The sequence below is a fragment of the Ambystoma mexicanum genome, chromosome 5p (genome assembly GCF_040938575.1).
Source record: "Ambystoma mexicanum isolate Mex_15411 chromosome 5p, UKY_AmexF1_1, whole genome shotgun sequence".
Classification (NCBI taxonomy): domain Eukaryota; kingdom Metazoa; phylum Chordata; class Amphibia; order Caudata; family Ambystomatidae; genus Ambystoma; species Ambystoma mexicanum.
Window position 1 is genome coordinate 295,466,855 of NC_090930.1, and position 12,859 is coordinate 295,479,713.

The 12,859-nt window shown below is 44.6% G+C and overlaps 1 protein-coding gene across 4 annotated transcripts in view; it reads left to right on the forward strand.

Moving 5' to 3' along the window:
* NRK (Nik related kinase) overlaps positions 1-12,859 on the forward strand; it is a 1,461,188-nt gene that overhangs the window by 991,307 nt on the left and 457,022 nt on the right. For all 4 annotated transcript variants that reach the window (XM_069612728.1, XM_069612727.1, XM_069612725.1 and 1 more), the window contains one exon: positions 12,309-12,376. In XM_069612728.1, the coding sequence (XP_069468829.1) occupies positions 12,309-12,376 (68 nt within the window). The remainder of the gene's footprint in view (positions 1-12,308; positions 12,377-12,859) is intronic.

A 12,859-nucleotide genomic window follows, 5' to 3' on the forward strand; every position in this document is an offset into this window, starting at 1 on the left:
ACTGCCAGGGTTACAAGCTATGACTATGTATTTGTATATTTATTTAATTATTTATTTATTTAAATTGTTTGGTGAGTCGACCAGTCGAGAACACTGTTTTTTGAAGCATGGCAGGTGGAAGGGGAAAGGGGAAGGAAGAACAGGAGGGTCGGTGGGGGTCTGGTCCTTAGGAGTCAGGCAGCATTTAGATACAGGTAAGTGTGGGGAAGGGATAAGAGGGAAGTGCAGTACAAGCCAAGAGCAGCGATACAAAATAACATCATAAATTCAGCAGTTCGACTAAGGTGGGAGTCCATGGATGTTAGGGATCTGTGTCTATAAGAGCAAACATATTCAGGGATTGTCAAAGATCTTTATTGAACAGTAGTGCCTTTTGTCATCTCCTGAAAAGGATATCATCATCTGTGGACCTCAACACGATGGGGCGGTTGTTCCATGTTCTGTTTCTTAGCACAAGACGTATTGAGGTGAAAAGAAATGGGCTAATCTTTAAGACCTGGTGGGGCACCATTGGTGCTTTTCTGTCTAATGTAGCCTGAACCTCACCCCCATAAGCATAGTGAATGAAACATGGCTTTTAAAGATATTTGCAGTTCCCCAAGTAGCCAGTGCAGGCATGTGTGTGCTGGCATTATATGGCCTCTAGTAGTAATGCCTTAGAGCACAATAGACGCTTTGTTCTGGATAATATGCAGCTTGTGAGTTTGGATTTTTTGGAGAACTTAATTAAGGCTGTTGCAATAATTAATGTGGGTGGGATCAAGGCCCTTGTGCGCCATGTTGAGGAAAGTCAGGATACACATCAACGTGTGGAGATGGTAATGAGATTTCTTGGTGACATCCTGAATGTGAGAGGCAAAGGAGAGCAGGCTATCAAAGATGATACCTAGATTTTATGATGACAGGGACAAGAGATGGAGCAGGCCCAATAGGGGCCAGCCAAGTGGAAGGCAGAGCAGGAGGAATGGATTAGCCAAGGTAGATTATTTGAATTGTGTAGGTGTTTTAGGCATAAGCTGTTTTCTATTATCCTGTCATTGATGCTGGACCGCCAGGTTGAGTTGGAGACACTTGCTTGAGTCTGTTTACTGAGATGGAAGGCAATCTAGGTGTTACCAGGAAGGCAGCAAAGTAGAGAGCAATCAGGTTGACCAGTGGCTTAAGGTAACTGGTAAAAAAACAATGCAAGAGCACCGAGCCCTGTGTTCACTACAATTTAGAAAGGAGGGTCTTGAGTGCAAAGAAACAGATCTAACTTGTAATTGTTTGTCTTGAAGGAATAAGGAAAACTAGTCCAATGCTAGTCCTGGCCTTTAATGAACTACTGTTGAAAGTTACCGAAAGATTAAGAAAAATTTTGATATCTGGAGTGTATTTGTCTAAGGAGTGCAACAGTTCATCCTTCATGAAGATCAGTGTACATTTCATAGTCCCAAAAGCTGGCACCCCGATTGGTGATTATGCAAAAGTCCATCAGATTTACTATAGTACATCAGCTACTGGGTGGCCATTTTCTCAATGATTTCCCCCAGGAAAAGGTTATAGCGATTAGTCTGTAGTTTGTAAAGACAGCCTGGTCATCCGATGACTTATTGTTTTGGGTAGGTGGGGTAGGGGGCAGCCTGTGCAGAGGGAGCTGTTTAACAGAGCTGCAAGAGTTAGTACTAGAGTCTCAGTATGATCTTTGATTGTGGCTGCAGAGCAAGGCTAGAGCTGCTCAAATGATAATTTATTTTCTGGATGGTCATAATTATGTCGGAGTAGGACACTTGATCAAAGAAGGAAAGGGAGATTCTTGGTGAGAGACAAGATGCTGAGGTGACACAGAGTGCAAGTGGTGGGAGATGCTGATTTTAACTGATTCCACTTTTTCCTGGAAGAAAGAAGACGAGTTGTCACCCAGTACTTGGGTGGAAAGGGGAAGCGGGGAGATTCTAAGCACTCTCCAGACATATATGGGGCATGCATGATGCTGTTATGGAACCAGGCTTTCTTCTTCTGCTTTAAAGGAGACTGGAATCATTTAGCAAACCTTAAGCAATCCACCTTGTCTTATGCCATAGTGCTTTGAGTGCCCCTTTCCTTCTATTAAAGAGTGCCAGTGCCATGCCAGCTGTTCAATTTGTGGAGAGTTATTTATCTGGTGACCTCATAATGTAGACAAAAGAGGCTTTCATTAGGAAATGGTAGGGCGGTTACGTGTTTTAGATAAGTGAGTGGTCATCATACTTCTGATAGGCCCCACTTAAAGCACATCAGTGGCCTGAGTAGATAAGGAATGGGAGGCATGACAAGTCTGGTGAGCATGAGGACGAGAGGATAGGAATCAGAAGAGGACGGGGGGTGGCAATAAAAAAGGCAGTGATGAAAGTTCCCATGTGAGGATCGCATCCATGATAGCTGGCAGGAAGTAAGGCATCAAGCAGTTGTGCGGTCAGTGAACCAGGTTTCTACGGCCTCAAAAACCCATGTCTTAATCTTCCAGGAGGTTTTTGGTTATCAGCTGTGTGTTTGCTGAATGGGCATTTAGAATGCCAATGTTCAGGTAAGGCCTGGGTGGCGGGTTTCTTTGGAGATTATAGGTTTGACACGTTCCAACGTGGTGTTAGGGTTCTATAAAAGATGGGTGTGACTTGCCAGTTCTCTGGGGTGTGCCACTGATAAATGTAGGTGAGGGATAAGAGGTGCATGGGAGATAAGCCTATTACAGCTGAGTTTAGGGGCCTCTATACAAGGCAAGGAATATTAGCATCAAAGGAAATGAGGTTACAGTGTTTCTCTGAAATCTATGTGATCACTGTGCCACGCGCACCTCCCCACTCCCCACCCCCCACTTAACCTTTCTGCAGTGTACTTCTGTGTGCGCCGCCGACTGCCTTCTACCCCTGTGGTGTCAGTTCATCCCACTTACGTGGGGCGGAGCTGAGGACGCTGTGGCCTTTTTTTGTGTCCCCTGCTTACGGTAATGGTAAGGGGAGGACACCCCTGCATCCCCCCAATCCTGTTTCTGAAACCAAGGAGAGTGGGGGACACCCCTGCAACCCCTGCTCTGCTTGGGTGCAGTAATGGAGGTGAAGAGTTTTGTACAGCACTCAGGCGCGAGGTTAAAGGCCAGTTTTATGTATGTATAGAGAGCCAAGTTGATATTACACTCTTGTGCTCCCATCAATCTCCACAGACACAGTGGGGGAGAGAACAGACAGCATGTATGTTTACTATCCCTCAGGGTCATAGGTAAAAAGCAGAACATCACTTATAAATTTCCTAGATGATTGTTTCAGATATGTATTTGCAATTGAAAGGCCAGGATTCCATCTCAGAGTAAGCTGCGTCAGTGTTTTTCTTGGCAGTTACCCAATACATTCTGGGGGTAGGTCAACCTGAAGAATCATGGAGACTATAATAGACATGAGGACTTCAAAGCCTTAGCCAGTTGACTAATACGGGATAAGAAGGATTAATTGGCATGACAGTGTTCCCTTTCTGGATCAAATGGACATATGAGGCAAATGTAGCCTCTGATTGTGAATGGAATATGTCATACCACTATTGCAAATGGCGGCCTAGGAATACTTCTAAATGCTCAAAGGAATACGTATTGACTGCACATTTTTATTTATGTATTTATCAAGGGGTATCACAGCGTTTGTGCAGTAAAATAAAGTGGGTGCAGATATCGTCAATGGGCAATAAGGTGCTAGACATTAATCATATTTCCTGGACAGCCAGGTTTTCACAAGTTTTCTTAAAGTAGGGGGAGGAGCGTTCGTTTCTGATGTTAGGGGTAACGAGTTCGACAGCATGGGTGCTGTGACACAGAAACATGCGCCTCCTGCTCTCTTGCTTTTGTACCGCAGCGTGAGCAGCGTGAGGCTAACAGAAGTATGCAGAGAGCACACCTTATGTTCCTGGGTGATACTGTTAATGAGGTAGAGAGGATCTTCTTTGTAGATACAACGGTGTGAGATGGATAGTGTTTTAAATTCAAAGTGGGCGTTGATGGGCAACCAGTGGACATCTCACCTGGTTGCAGAGATGTGGTCAGACCGACGAAGACCCAGACTTATGAGGAGTGTGTTACAGTGGTCTAGTTTACTGAAGATCATGGCTCTAGCGAGTGTGAGGCAGTTTTTTGGTGAGAGGAATTGTCTGTTCAAAGAGATGAGCTTGGAGGTGTAGGCTATAGAAGAGGCCAAGGCATTGATTTGTTTTGTCATGGATAGTTCTGCATCCAAAAAGACACCCAATGTTTTTACATGCTTCATAACAGGCATGACAGTGCCATCGATGGGAAATTATGAGAAAGCCAAGTCAATTATATGACGATTGTGTCATCAGAGTGGTTCCCTGAGATAGGGATGAGGATATGCATCAGCAAAGTTGCTGTAGGTAATACCAAGGGAGTCCAGGAGGTCGAACAGGGGTTTGGTATAGATATTATGAAGGGTGGGTGAAAGACAGGAGTCTCAGGGAATGCTCAGAGGGACTGAGATATGTTCAGCTGTAGAGTCTCCAATAGAGACTTTCAAGGTGCAGTCGCTTAAAATAACTCTGACCCAGGTGGCTGTGCCTAGTAAGAAATAGAAGTGCTTGCAGAGGTGCTGACGGTGAGTGTCATGGTCCACTAGGTCAAATGCAGCAGACAGGTCAAGAAGAAGGAGATTCAGGTTGCCTGAATCACTGGTATAGTCTAGTCAGATTTTCAGATTAAGAAGGGCTGCCTCTGTGCTGTGTTTGGGACAGAAGCCCAATTGTCTAGCTCCTAAGAGGTGGCGGTTTTCAAGGAACCCTTGAATTTGGGAATAAGCTATTCAGTCCAGGATTTTAAGTAGCAAAGGGACGGCAGTGATGGAGCGGTAGTTGTTAGGCAGGGACGGATCAAGGGAAGGTTTCTTTAAGGGCAGGGTAACCAAGGCTGCTTTGATGCTGGTCGGGCCCTCATTGGTTGACAACAAGGCGTTGATGAAATCCATAATAATAGGTGACAGGTTGGGAGCGCATAATTTGACTATGAGGGCGGCCAGGAGTCTCCCTTACACATGGACGGTTTCAAGGATTGAATTGTTTCTAGAACAATTGCTTGGGAGACTTGGGAGAAGGTGAACAGTGATGGCTGGTGTTGGGACAGAGTTCACTATTGTGGCTGGTGTTGGGAGTTTGGTCGCTAATGGAGCTTTTTTCTGGAGTATTTTAGTGTGTAGAGTTGTAATTGTTTTAGAAAGGGCATCTTGGATAGTGGTGCATCAGGCTTTGTCAGATCTGGCCAGGGAGCTAGCTGGGGCTGGTTTCTCTAGTTCTCTCAGAAAAGAGAATAATTCTTTAACATTCCAGCTGGGGTTGGAGATTCTGGACTCATAGAACTGGGCTTTTAGGGAGATTACTGATTTTTTATAGGTCCTGGTCATAGTGGAGAGGTTTGCACAGTTCACTGGTTTGGGACGGTTCCTGTAAAGATGCTATGAAACTCTTTTGCTTCTGAGGAGTATGACAAGCTTCTCTGTAAACCAAATGTTGGGGGGCTTATATGGTTTGGGTATTTTAGTTTTGAGGGGGGCATGCTGGTCCATCGTGTAGAGGAGACTTTGATGGTACGGGTTGGTTATCACTTGTGGGCATATGTTGGCTGTAGGTGATGGGGTGACCAGGGATAGGAGGGAGGGGGCAAGTAACTCATGGGTGAGCTTCTGGGTACTGCAGACAAGTATAGAGTGGGTGAGTTCAAATTTCATTAAGGAGTGGTCTGTCCATGGAAAAGGACTGACGGAGGAGATATCAATGGTGGTGTTGAGGGTGAGTAACCAATCTAAGATGTGTTCTTTAGCATGTGTGGGGGAATAGACCAACTGGGTGAAGCTCATTTCCCCTTGTGAATGAGCAAGTAAAGACACTCGAGAGTCATCCGGAACATTGAAGCCCAAGTTAAAGTCACACAGAATGACAAATTTGGTGGGTGGTTTAATAAACGGAGTAACGAAGAGCGGGATGTCTAACTCTGGGTAGCTGCCAGGGTTGGATTGCCGGTATAGAAGTAAGCTTTATGTGGATTGTGGATTGACCGTGAGTTTAGGGAGCAACGTTTCATAGCATGGGTAGTGAGGAGGTTGGTCTGATGTGCAAGGATGTTTTGTCAATCAGGGCAAAACACCCCCTGCCCGGGAATTGTGGCGGTTATCTCTGCAGATAGAATAATTGGGGCAAATGACTAATGAGAGCAAGCGGCCAGATGTGCTGTCGAGCCAGGATTCAGTGATGGTGAGGAGGTCCCGGCGGTGGTCCTTAATGAGGTTGTGGATTTCGGTGGCAAGAGCTCCCAGTGAGCGGGCATTTAGCAGAGTGCAGTTGAGTTGCCCTGCCTGGCTGGCTGGAGATAAAAGGGCTATTGCTTGTCTAGCTGGAGGGAAAGGGACTATTGACAGATTAGCTGAAGGCAAAGGCACTATTGCTTGGCTAGATGGAGGTAAAGGGACTGTTGCCTGGTTGGCTGGAGGCAAATGGACTAGTGCTTTGCTGGCTGAAGGCAAAGGGACTATTGCTTGGCTAGCTGGAGTCAAAGGGACTGTTGCCTGATTGATTGAAGGATATGGGATTGTGATAGAGGGTTCATGGAATAAGGATGAAGTGGGAGGTGTGGGAGATAGGTGCGAGTGGTGAGCCTGGAGCATCTGGCATGGCCCACAATGGGGAAGGTGAGGCCTGGCAAAGGTGGGGGAGAATTGTTCTGGTGCAAAGCTTGTGTAATCTGAGCACTCCGCAGCAATGGCTGGACAGCCAGGCAGAGAGTTCACTTTGTTGGTGGCGTATTGTGTGTATCCATCCTTTGTGGGAGTCAGAGGGAGTGGCAAGAACCAATCTGGACCGGGTGGCTGTAGCTCTGGGGGTCTGTATTTTGGGCTCAGTTCATCATGGGCTGGAGAGGTAGAGCAGCTGGGAGAAAGGAGGTGGGTGCGGGCGCTGGTGGTCGGAAGGATCGGGTAAGATACCATCTTTGGGCCTGGTTGGTGGATTCAGGGGGTAGACTATGTGCTGTTAATGTGTTAATTCTCCAGCAGGGGGTTCACACTAGCCTGATCTGCCGAGGATTAAGAAAGCAGTGTTGGCTTGAGGAATGGGATAGGCGGCGGGAGGTAGTGGTACGGGGTGGCTGTCGAGAAGGCAGCTTTGGGTCGCCCAGGTGATTTGAGTGGGTTAGCACTAGTTTGGGCAATAGGCCGAATGCAGGGCAGGGATTTAGCAGGTGGCTGAGAGGGTAGCGCTGAAGGAAGGAAAGGGGTGGGCACAGGGAGGTAAAGGTGAGGGGTATGGTGAGGGGAGTAGGCCATTATTGCTGAGAACAATGTTTGTGGGTCAGAGTGATGTTGAACGGCAGTTGGTAGCCGCAAATCTGTGTATGTTGGCCTAGGAGGTGGTGATGCAGATAGTGGGGTGTGTACAATGAAGGTATTAGTATGATGTGTCTGGGAAATCAGGTAGACTAGGGAGGTAGGGTAAGCCTTACCTTGTAGGGCAGAAAATGAGACCGCACCTGTCTCCGTAGAGCAAATTGTTCCTATGAAGGATGTTATTTGACTCTCCGAAAAAGGTGGGGGTGTTGAAAGCAGTGGCTTTTGAATGGGAAACGTTAGTGTGCCAGGGAGCCAGCCATTCCCCGACAGGCCCAAACAGGGGTCATTGGCCCTTGAGGTGGGCCTTTTGTTGGGGTCCAGCTTGACCTTCCGGCTCCCTGCATCAGCCTCTATGGTAGTCACGGGCAGCCAATCCACCGATTGCGGAGGCGGGTCGCAGGCCAGCAAGGTCTCAGGCAGCAAGGCTGGGGTGGCGGCAGCCATTTTTAAAAGGAGCTGATGTTCCGGGTAATGAATCAGGAGCCCAGCTAGGCTTACCATGAGCAAGACATTATCCGTTGTTTTCTGCAACTGGTGTGGGTCAGTACACACATGGATAGTACCCGGATGGGCTCGGAGTCTGTTGTGCATAAAGATGCACATAGGAATGCTTCATGTATGTACATCAGAAAGCCTTTCAAATGCTCATCAGAACACTTCTGAATACTCATGGAATATTTGTAATGCCCTTCATGGTGCACATAGGCACCATTTATAAAGGGTCATAGACATACCTTTTTGATTGCACATAAACACACTTTTAGCGTGCTCAAAGAAATACTTTTTTAATGCAAATATAAATACTGTATGAAAGTACTGTATGAAAGTACTTTAGAATGCACACAGGAACGCTTTAAGAATGCTCAGAAACCTTTTGAGGCCTCATAGAAAAGTGTTTTAAATACACTTTAGGATGCACTTAGGAACACTCTTTGAATGCAAATAGGGACACATTTTGGCGGCAGGAACATGGTACTTTTACACTGAGGCGTAGCCAGTTCGCTGGTGCCAAATTTTCATCATTTTCACTGCAAGGTGCAAATGTAAAGGGCAAAGGGCTGCATACAAGCGTGTATGCCGCTTTTGGCCTTCACAGAAGTAAACGCTGCCTGGCATGCGCGCATGGTAAGCAGTGTTCACAATGAAAAATAAACGCTGTCTGACATGCATCACAGAAAGTCGTCATAATTTTAAACGCTGCCTGCCGTACGGGCATGGTAGGCAGCGTTTACAATGATTCCCTATTGAAACCTCCTGCTTGTAAAAGGCAGGCAGTTTACATAAGAAATCATTGGCTTTACGCCAGCATGAAAATCTCATACTGGCGTGAAACCAAGCTGTTTTTGATGGTGGATGGCAAACTGGAAGCAGAAACCTAACTCCCATTCCGCCCCCATCCTCCGCCTTCAAAAACAATAACAATTCCCCATGGCTTGAATGGAGGTGTTAAGACAGGCATAACTTCCTTACGCCTGTCTTTATGCTACCGGTACTTCCAAAATGAGCTCCTTTGAGCGCTGATAGAAATACTTTATGTATGCACTTTAGGATGGGCACAGAAATACTTTAGGATGCCGATAGAAAACATTTTGAATGCCCTTTAGAGCGCACACATGATTTCTTTTGAATGCTCCTGGAAATATAATTTTATCAAATACAGAACACTTTTTGGGTGCTCATAATAAATACTTCATAAATGCACTGTGAATGGGAATACTTTTTGAATTCCAGTATTAATACTTTCTAAATGTATATAGTAAGGTTCTAATTCACATATAACTAATTTCTGAATGCACATAGGAGCACCTCTTGAATGCTCATGGAAATGCTATTTTGAATACTGTTTGAAATGTTTTTGTAAATACGTTCTGCATGCAGTTTAGGAGGCATATAAAAGAACTTTTGAATGCACATAGGAACAATTTGAAATGTTCATTGCAATAATTTTTCAATGCACAAAGAAATACATTTTGAATGCACTTTAGGATGCACATGAGAGTACCTTTAGACTGCACAAAGAAATACTTTATGTATGCACTTTAAGATGCAGATATGAGTACTTTTTGAACGCACATAGGAACCCTTTTTGAATGCAGCGCTTCAGACAGGGTGGGAAGAAGACGTACACACGTTATGTAACGGTGCACTAGAGAAGGTAGAGTCCCAGGAATAAGGGGAGCAGGAGGCCCTTGTCAGAGTTATGCTTTGCAGAGACACGTGCTGTAGAGACACCTAAGGGCAGGGCTTTGAGATGGAGGACACATGGTAGGTACAGTGATCACTGCACTGAATGAACTTGGATCGCAGACACAAATGGCTTAAAGAAATATGAAATGAAAGTAACATTCAGAACATCCAAATGACAGACACCTGGGAGATATGTAAGTTACTGATTCATATACATCTTTCCATTAAAACCCTTGCACTGCGCTGCATTTTTTTAAAAAACTAGTCCATGTTTGGATTTTCTTTGTTTTTGATTATAGATTATTACCTGACGGGGGGAATCCACGGGATACACTTAACGTGGATTGGCTCATTTCCGTGCACCGGGTACAATCTCTTTTTTCTTTTTTCAGGCGACCATAGAAAGGGAGAAGGGACCACACGTAGTCCCTTCTCCCTTTTACAAGGTGGCCATTTTTAATGTTTATTTTCCTCCCATTCATTAGTACGGAGCAAGTTGTCCCAAAATGGCGCCCTTTTGCTCCGTACTAATGAAGCAGTACGTGCATTCTAGTGTTCCTAGAACTAAAGCATACTGCTAGGACATCTTTTCAAATGGCAAAAGAAATGCTGTTTGAAAATGTTTTGTCAGCACATTAGTATTCCAGGGCTACAAGCACCAGAAAGCTAGTCTCTCGAGACTGCAAACCCCGGAATACTAATGGCAATAACCGCCTCGCCGGCAGGCCATAACTCCTTAAGGTAATGCCCCCGGGGCCACCGTTAAGTAACTTCAGTCCCCCAGGTGCATTACCTCAGGCGGTAAGGATAATGTGGTAGCTGTTGGTGGTGTTGATGTTATTGTTGTTGTTCCTGTCGGAGTGTGGCTAATCTTGTTATAGTAAAAGCTTATTTGCAGACTGCATCTCTTGACATATCCCTGAGGACGCGTGGCACTCTGCACTACAGTAATATGGAGAGAATTCAGGTGATAATACTGTGCAGAATTAGGCTGCCATCAAGAATGTGGCATTAGCATCGTGGGCAACAATTTCCGCTAGGAAAAGAATAGACAGTGTGTCCAATTTAAGTTAATTTACATGTTCGAATGCAATTAAGCTGCAGTCAGTCAAATGGCCATTTGGACACAATACCAGAATTCCCATCATGCATTTGACCGAAGGCAAGGCTATCTGTACATTCATTGCCTATTTAACTGCAAGAAGAGGTCGTTGGCATGACAAGGTCCAAATATACCTATATTTGTCAGGAGAGTCAGGTATTTTCATTCTGGCCTACCTCTTTGGGTTTAGTCATTTAAAAGCATTTTGCAAATAATAATTGAATCCTTTCAATATTAAATTATATACGTTTGATCATACTTAAAGTCCATTAACATGTCTTACCTGTAAAAAGCTCAGTGGTAGTGACATTTTACATTACATTACACAGCGATTACTGGACTTATCGTAATTACAATCATTTGTATTTTTAAAGCGCTTTACAGCACCCTAACAACAGTACAAAGGGAATGGGGGGGGGCGCAACATGGTCCCAGCAGCGGAGAGGGCGGCGTATGTTATGAGCACTGCCTTGCAGTTCAGAAAGCTGCAGGTGGAAAAAATGCAGGGACTTACTTCGAAGAAAACATGAGTGCCCTTTTACTGGCTGGACGTCAATGCTTCCCTCGGCAAGTTAGGACGTGTCCATATCTTTCTCTTTAGATAGATAGTTAGATAGATAGACAGACAGATAGACAGATAGACAGATAGACAGACAGACAGATAGACAGATAGACAGACAGACAGATAGATAGATAGATAGATAGACAGACAGACAGACAGACAGACAGACAGACAGACAGACAGACAGACAGATAGATAGATAGATAGATAGATAGATAGATAGATAGATAGATTAGTAGATAGATGGGTAGATACTGTAGTAGATAGATAGATGGATAGATAGATACATAGATAAGATAGCCGATAGACAGATACATAGATATGAAGTTAGATAGAATAGTAGATACATAGTTTTTTTCTATGCAGGGCCAAAATCGTGGAATGCCCTACCTCATGATCTTTGCAATACTAAGTCGGTGTTGGACTTTAGAAACAAATTGAAAACTCATCTCTTCATTTAAAATAGTAGACAATGCTGGCTCTCTGTTTCTATGCTGTTTTAATATTTGTGCCCAGGTGTAATCTTTTTGCCCGGTTCTGTTGAGGATATGCGTGTTATAAATTCCCAAATACAAACATACAAGTATGTGTGTGTTCGTGTGTGCGAGCGCGCACATGTGCGACCCAAGGCCAGGGAAATGGCTAACATCAAGCCATTCCCAGATCTGCCCGCCATTCACTTTACCATGATTCGCAGACCCGTCCCCTCTTGCTGACACCTTCTCACAGAGACAGAGGTCATGTCAACAAGTAATATCATACCATTAGTGCTTAGTAATGATAAGGATCTCAGCGAGCAATGTTGAACTAATAAACCACCATTGCAAGAAAATTAAATGTGACTATTTCATAATTCTCTCTGTATTTTGCTTGGAGCAGTATTGTTATTCATTTTGATTGCAGCCCGTCCTGCACAATAATTGCTGGAATGTATCCTTCCATCAAAATCTGGAAATAACATATGCACAGTATGTTTGATAATGTTCTATAGTGCTTCGGAAACCTCTGTGATAATTTCCTCTTGAGTCAGGGATGTTGTCGCTTCTGATTGAACCCTTCTGCTTCAATCTTCTAGGTTCCCGAAAGAACAACGTCGAAGTTTTGTGGCAAGGAGCATCCAGGCCATCGCAGGAGTCCTTCAAGGTAAGGTTCGGCAGAGTTTCTGCTTAACCCAAAGGTGATTTATTTATAGTAGGAAAAGAGAGGCGGGCTCATTAAATTGAAAATGATAGCTTCAGTAGCTCTTCTGTTGACAAGTCTACCTACTTAACGTCACAGCCACTACAGTGATTTTATTTTAAAAGCAAACTTGCCAACTGCTCTATGCAGCCAGCAGAGTGGGCATCCTTGAATTCGTTTTTGGCCTGCCTTGGCCTTTAACAATTCAATGTATTTATGTGTGTTCATTAATAATAGCACACATAGACAGGGGACCCTGATTCTAAGCATATGTGAGAGAATTAACTAACGTTAAACAAAATCTAGAAGGGAAAGTCACAGACCAGATGTTCAAGCAAAGAAAGCCTCGGAAATCAGCAAAGTTTACAAGGTCTTCTTGAATAACCCTTGACTAGACAAGGTTCTCAGTGCCTATGGCAGGGTGTTGCAGAGTCTGCTGACCTGATA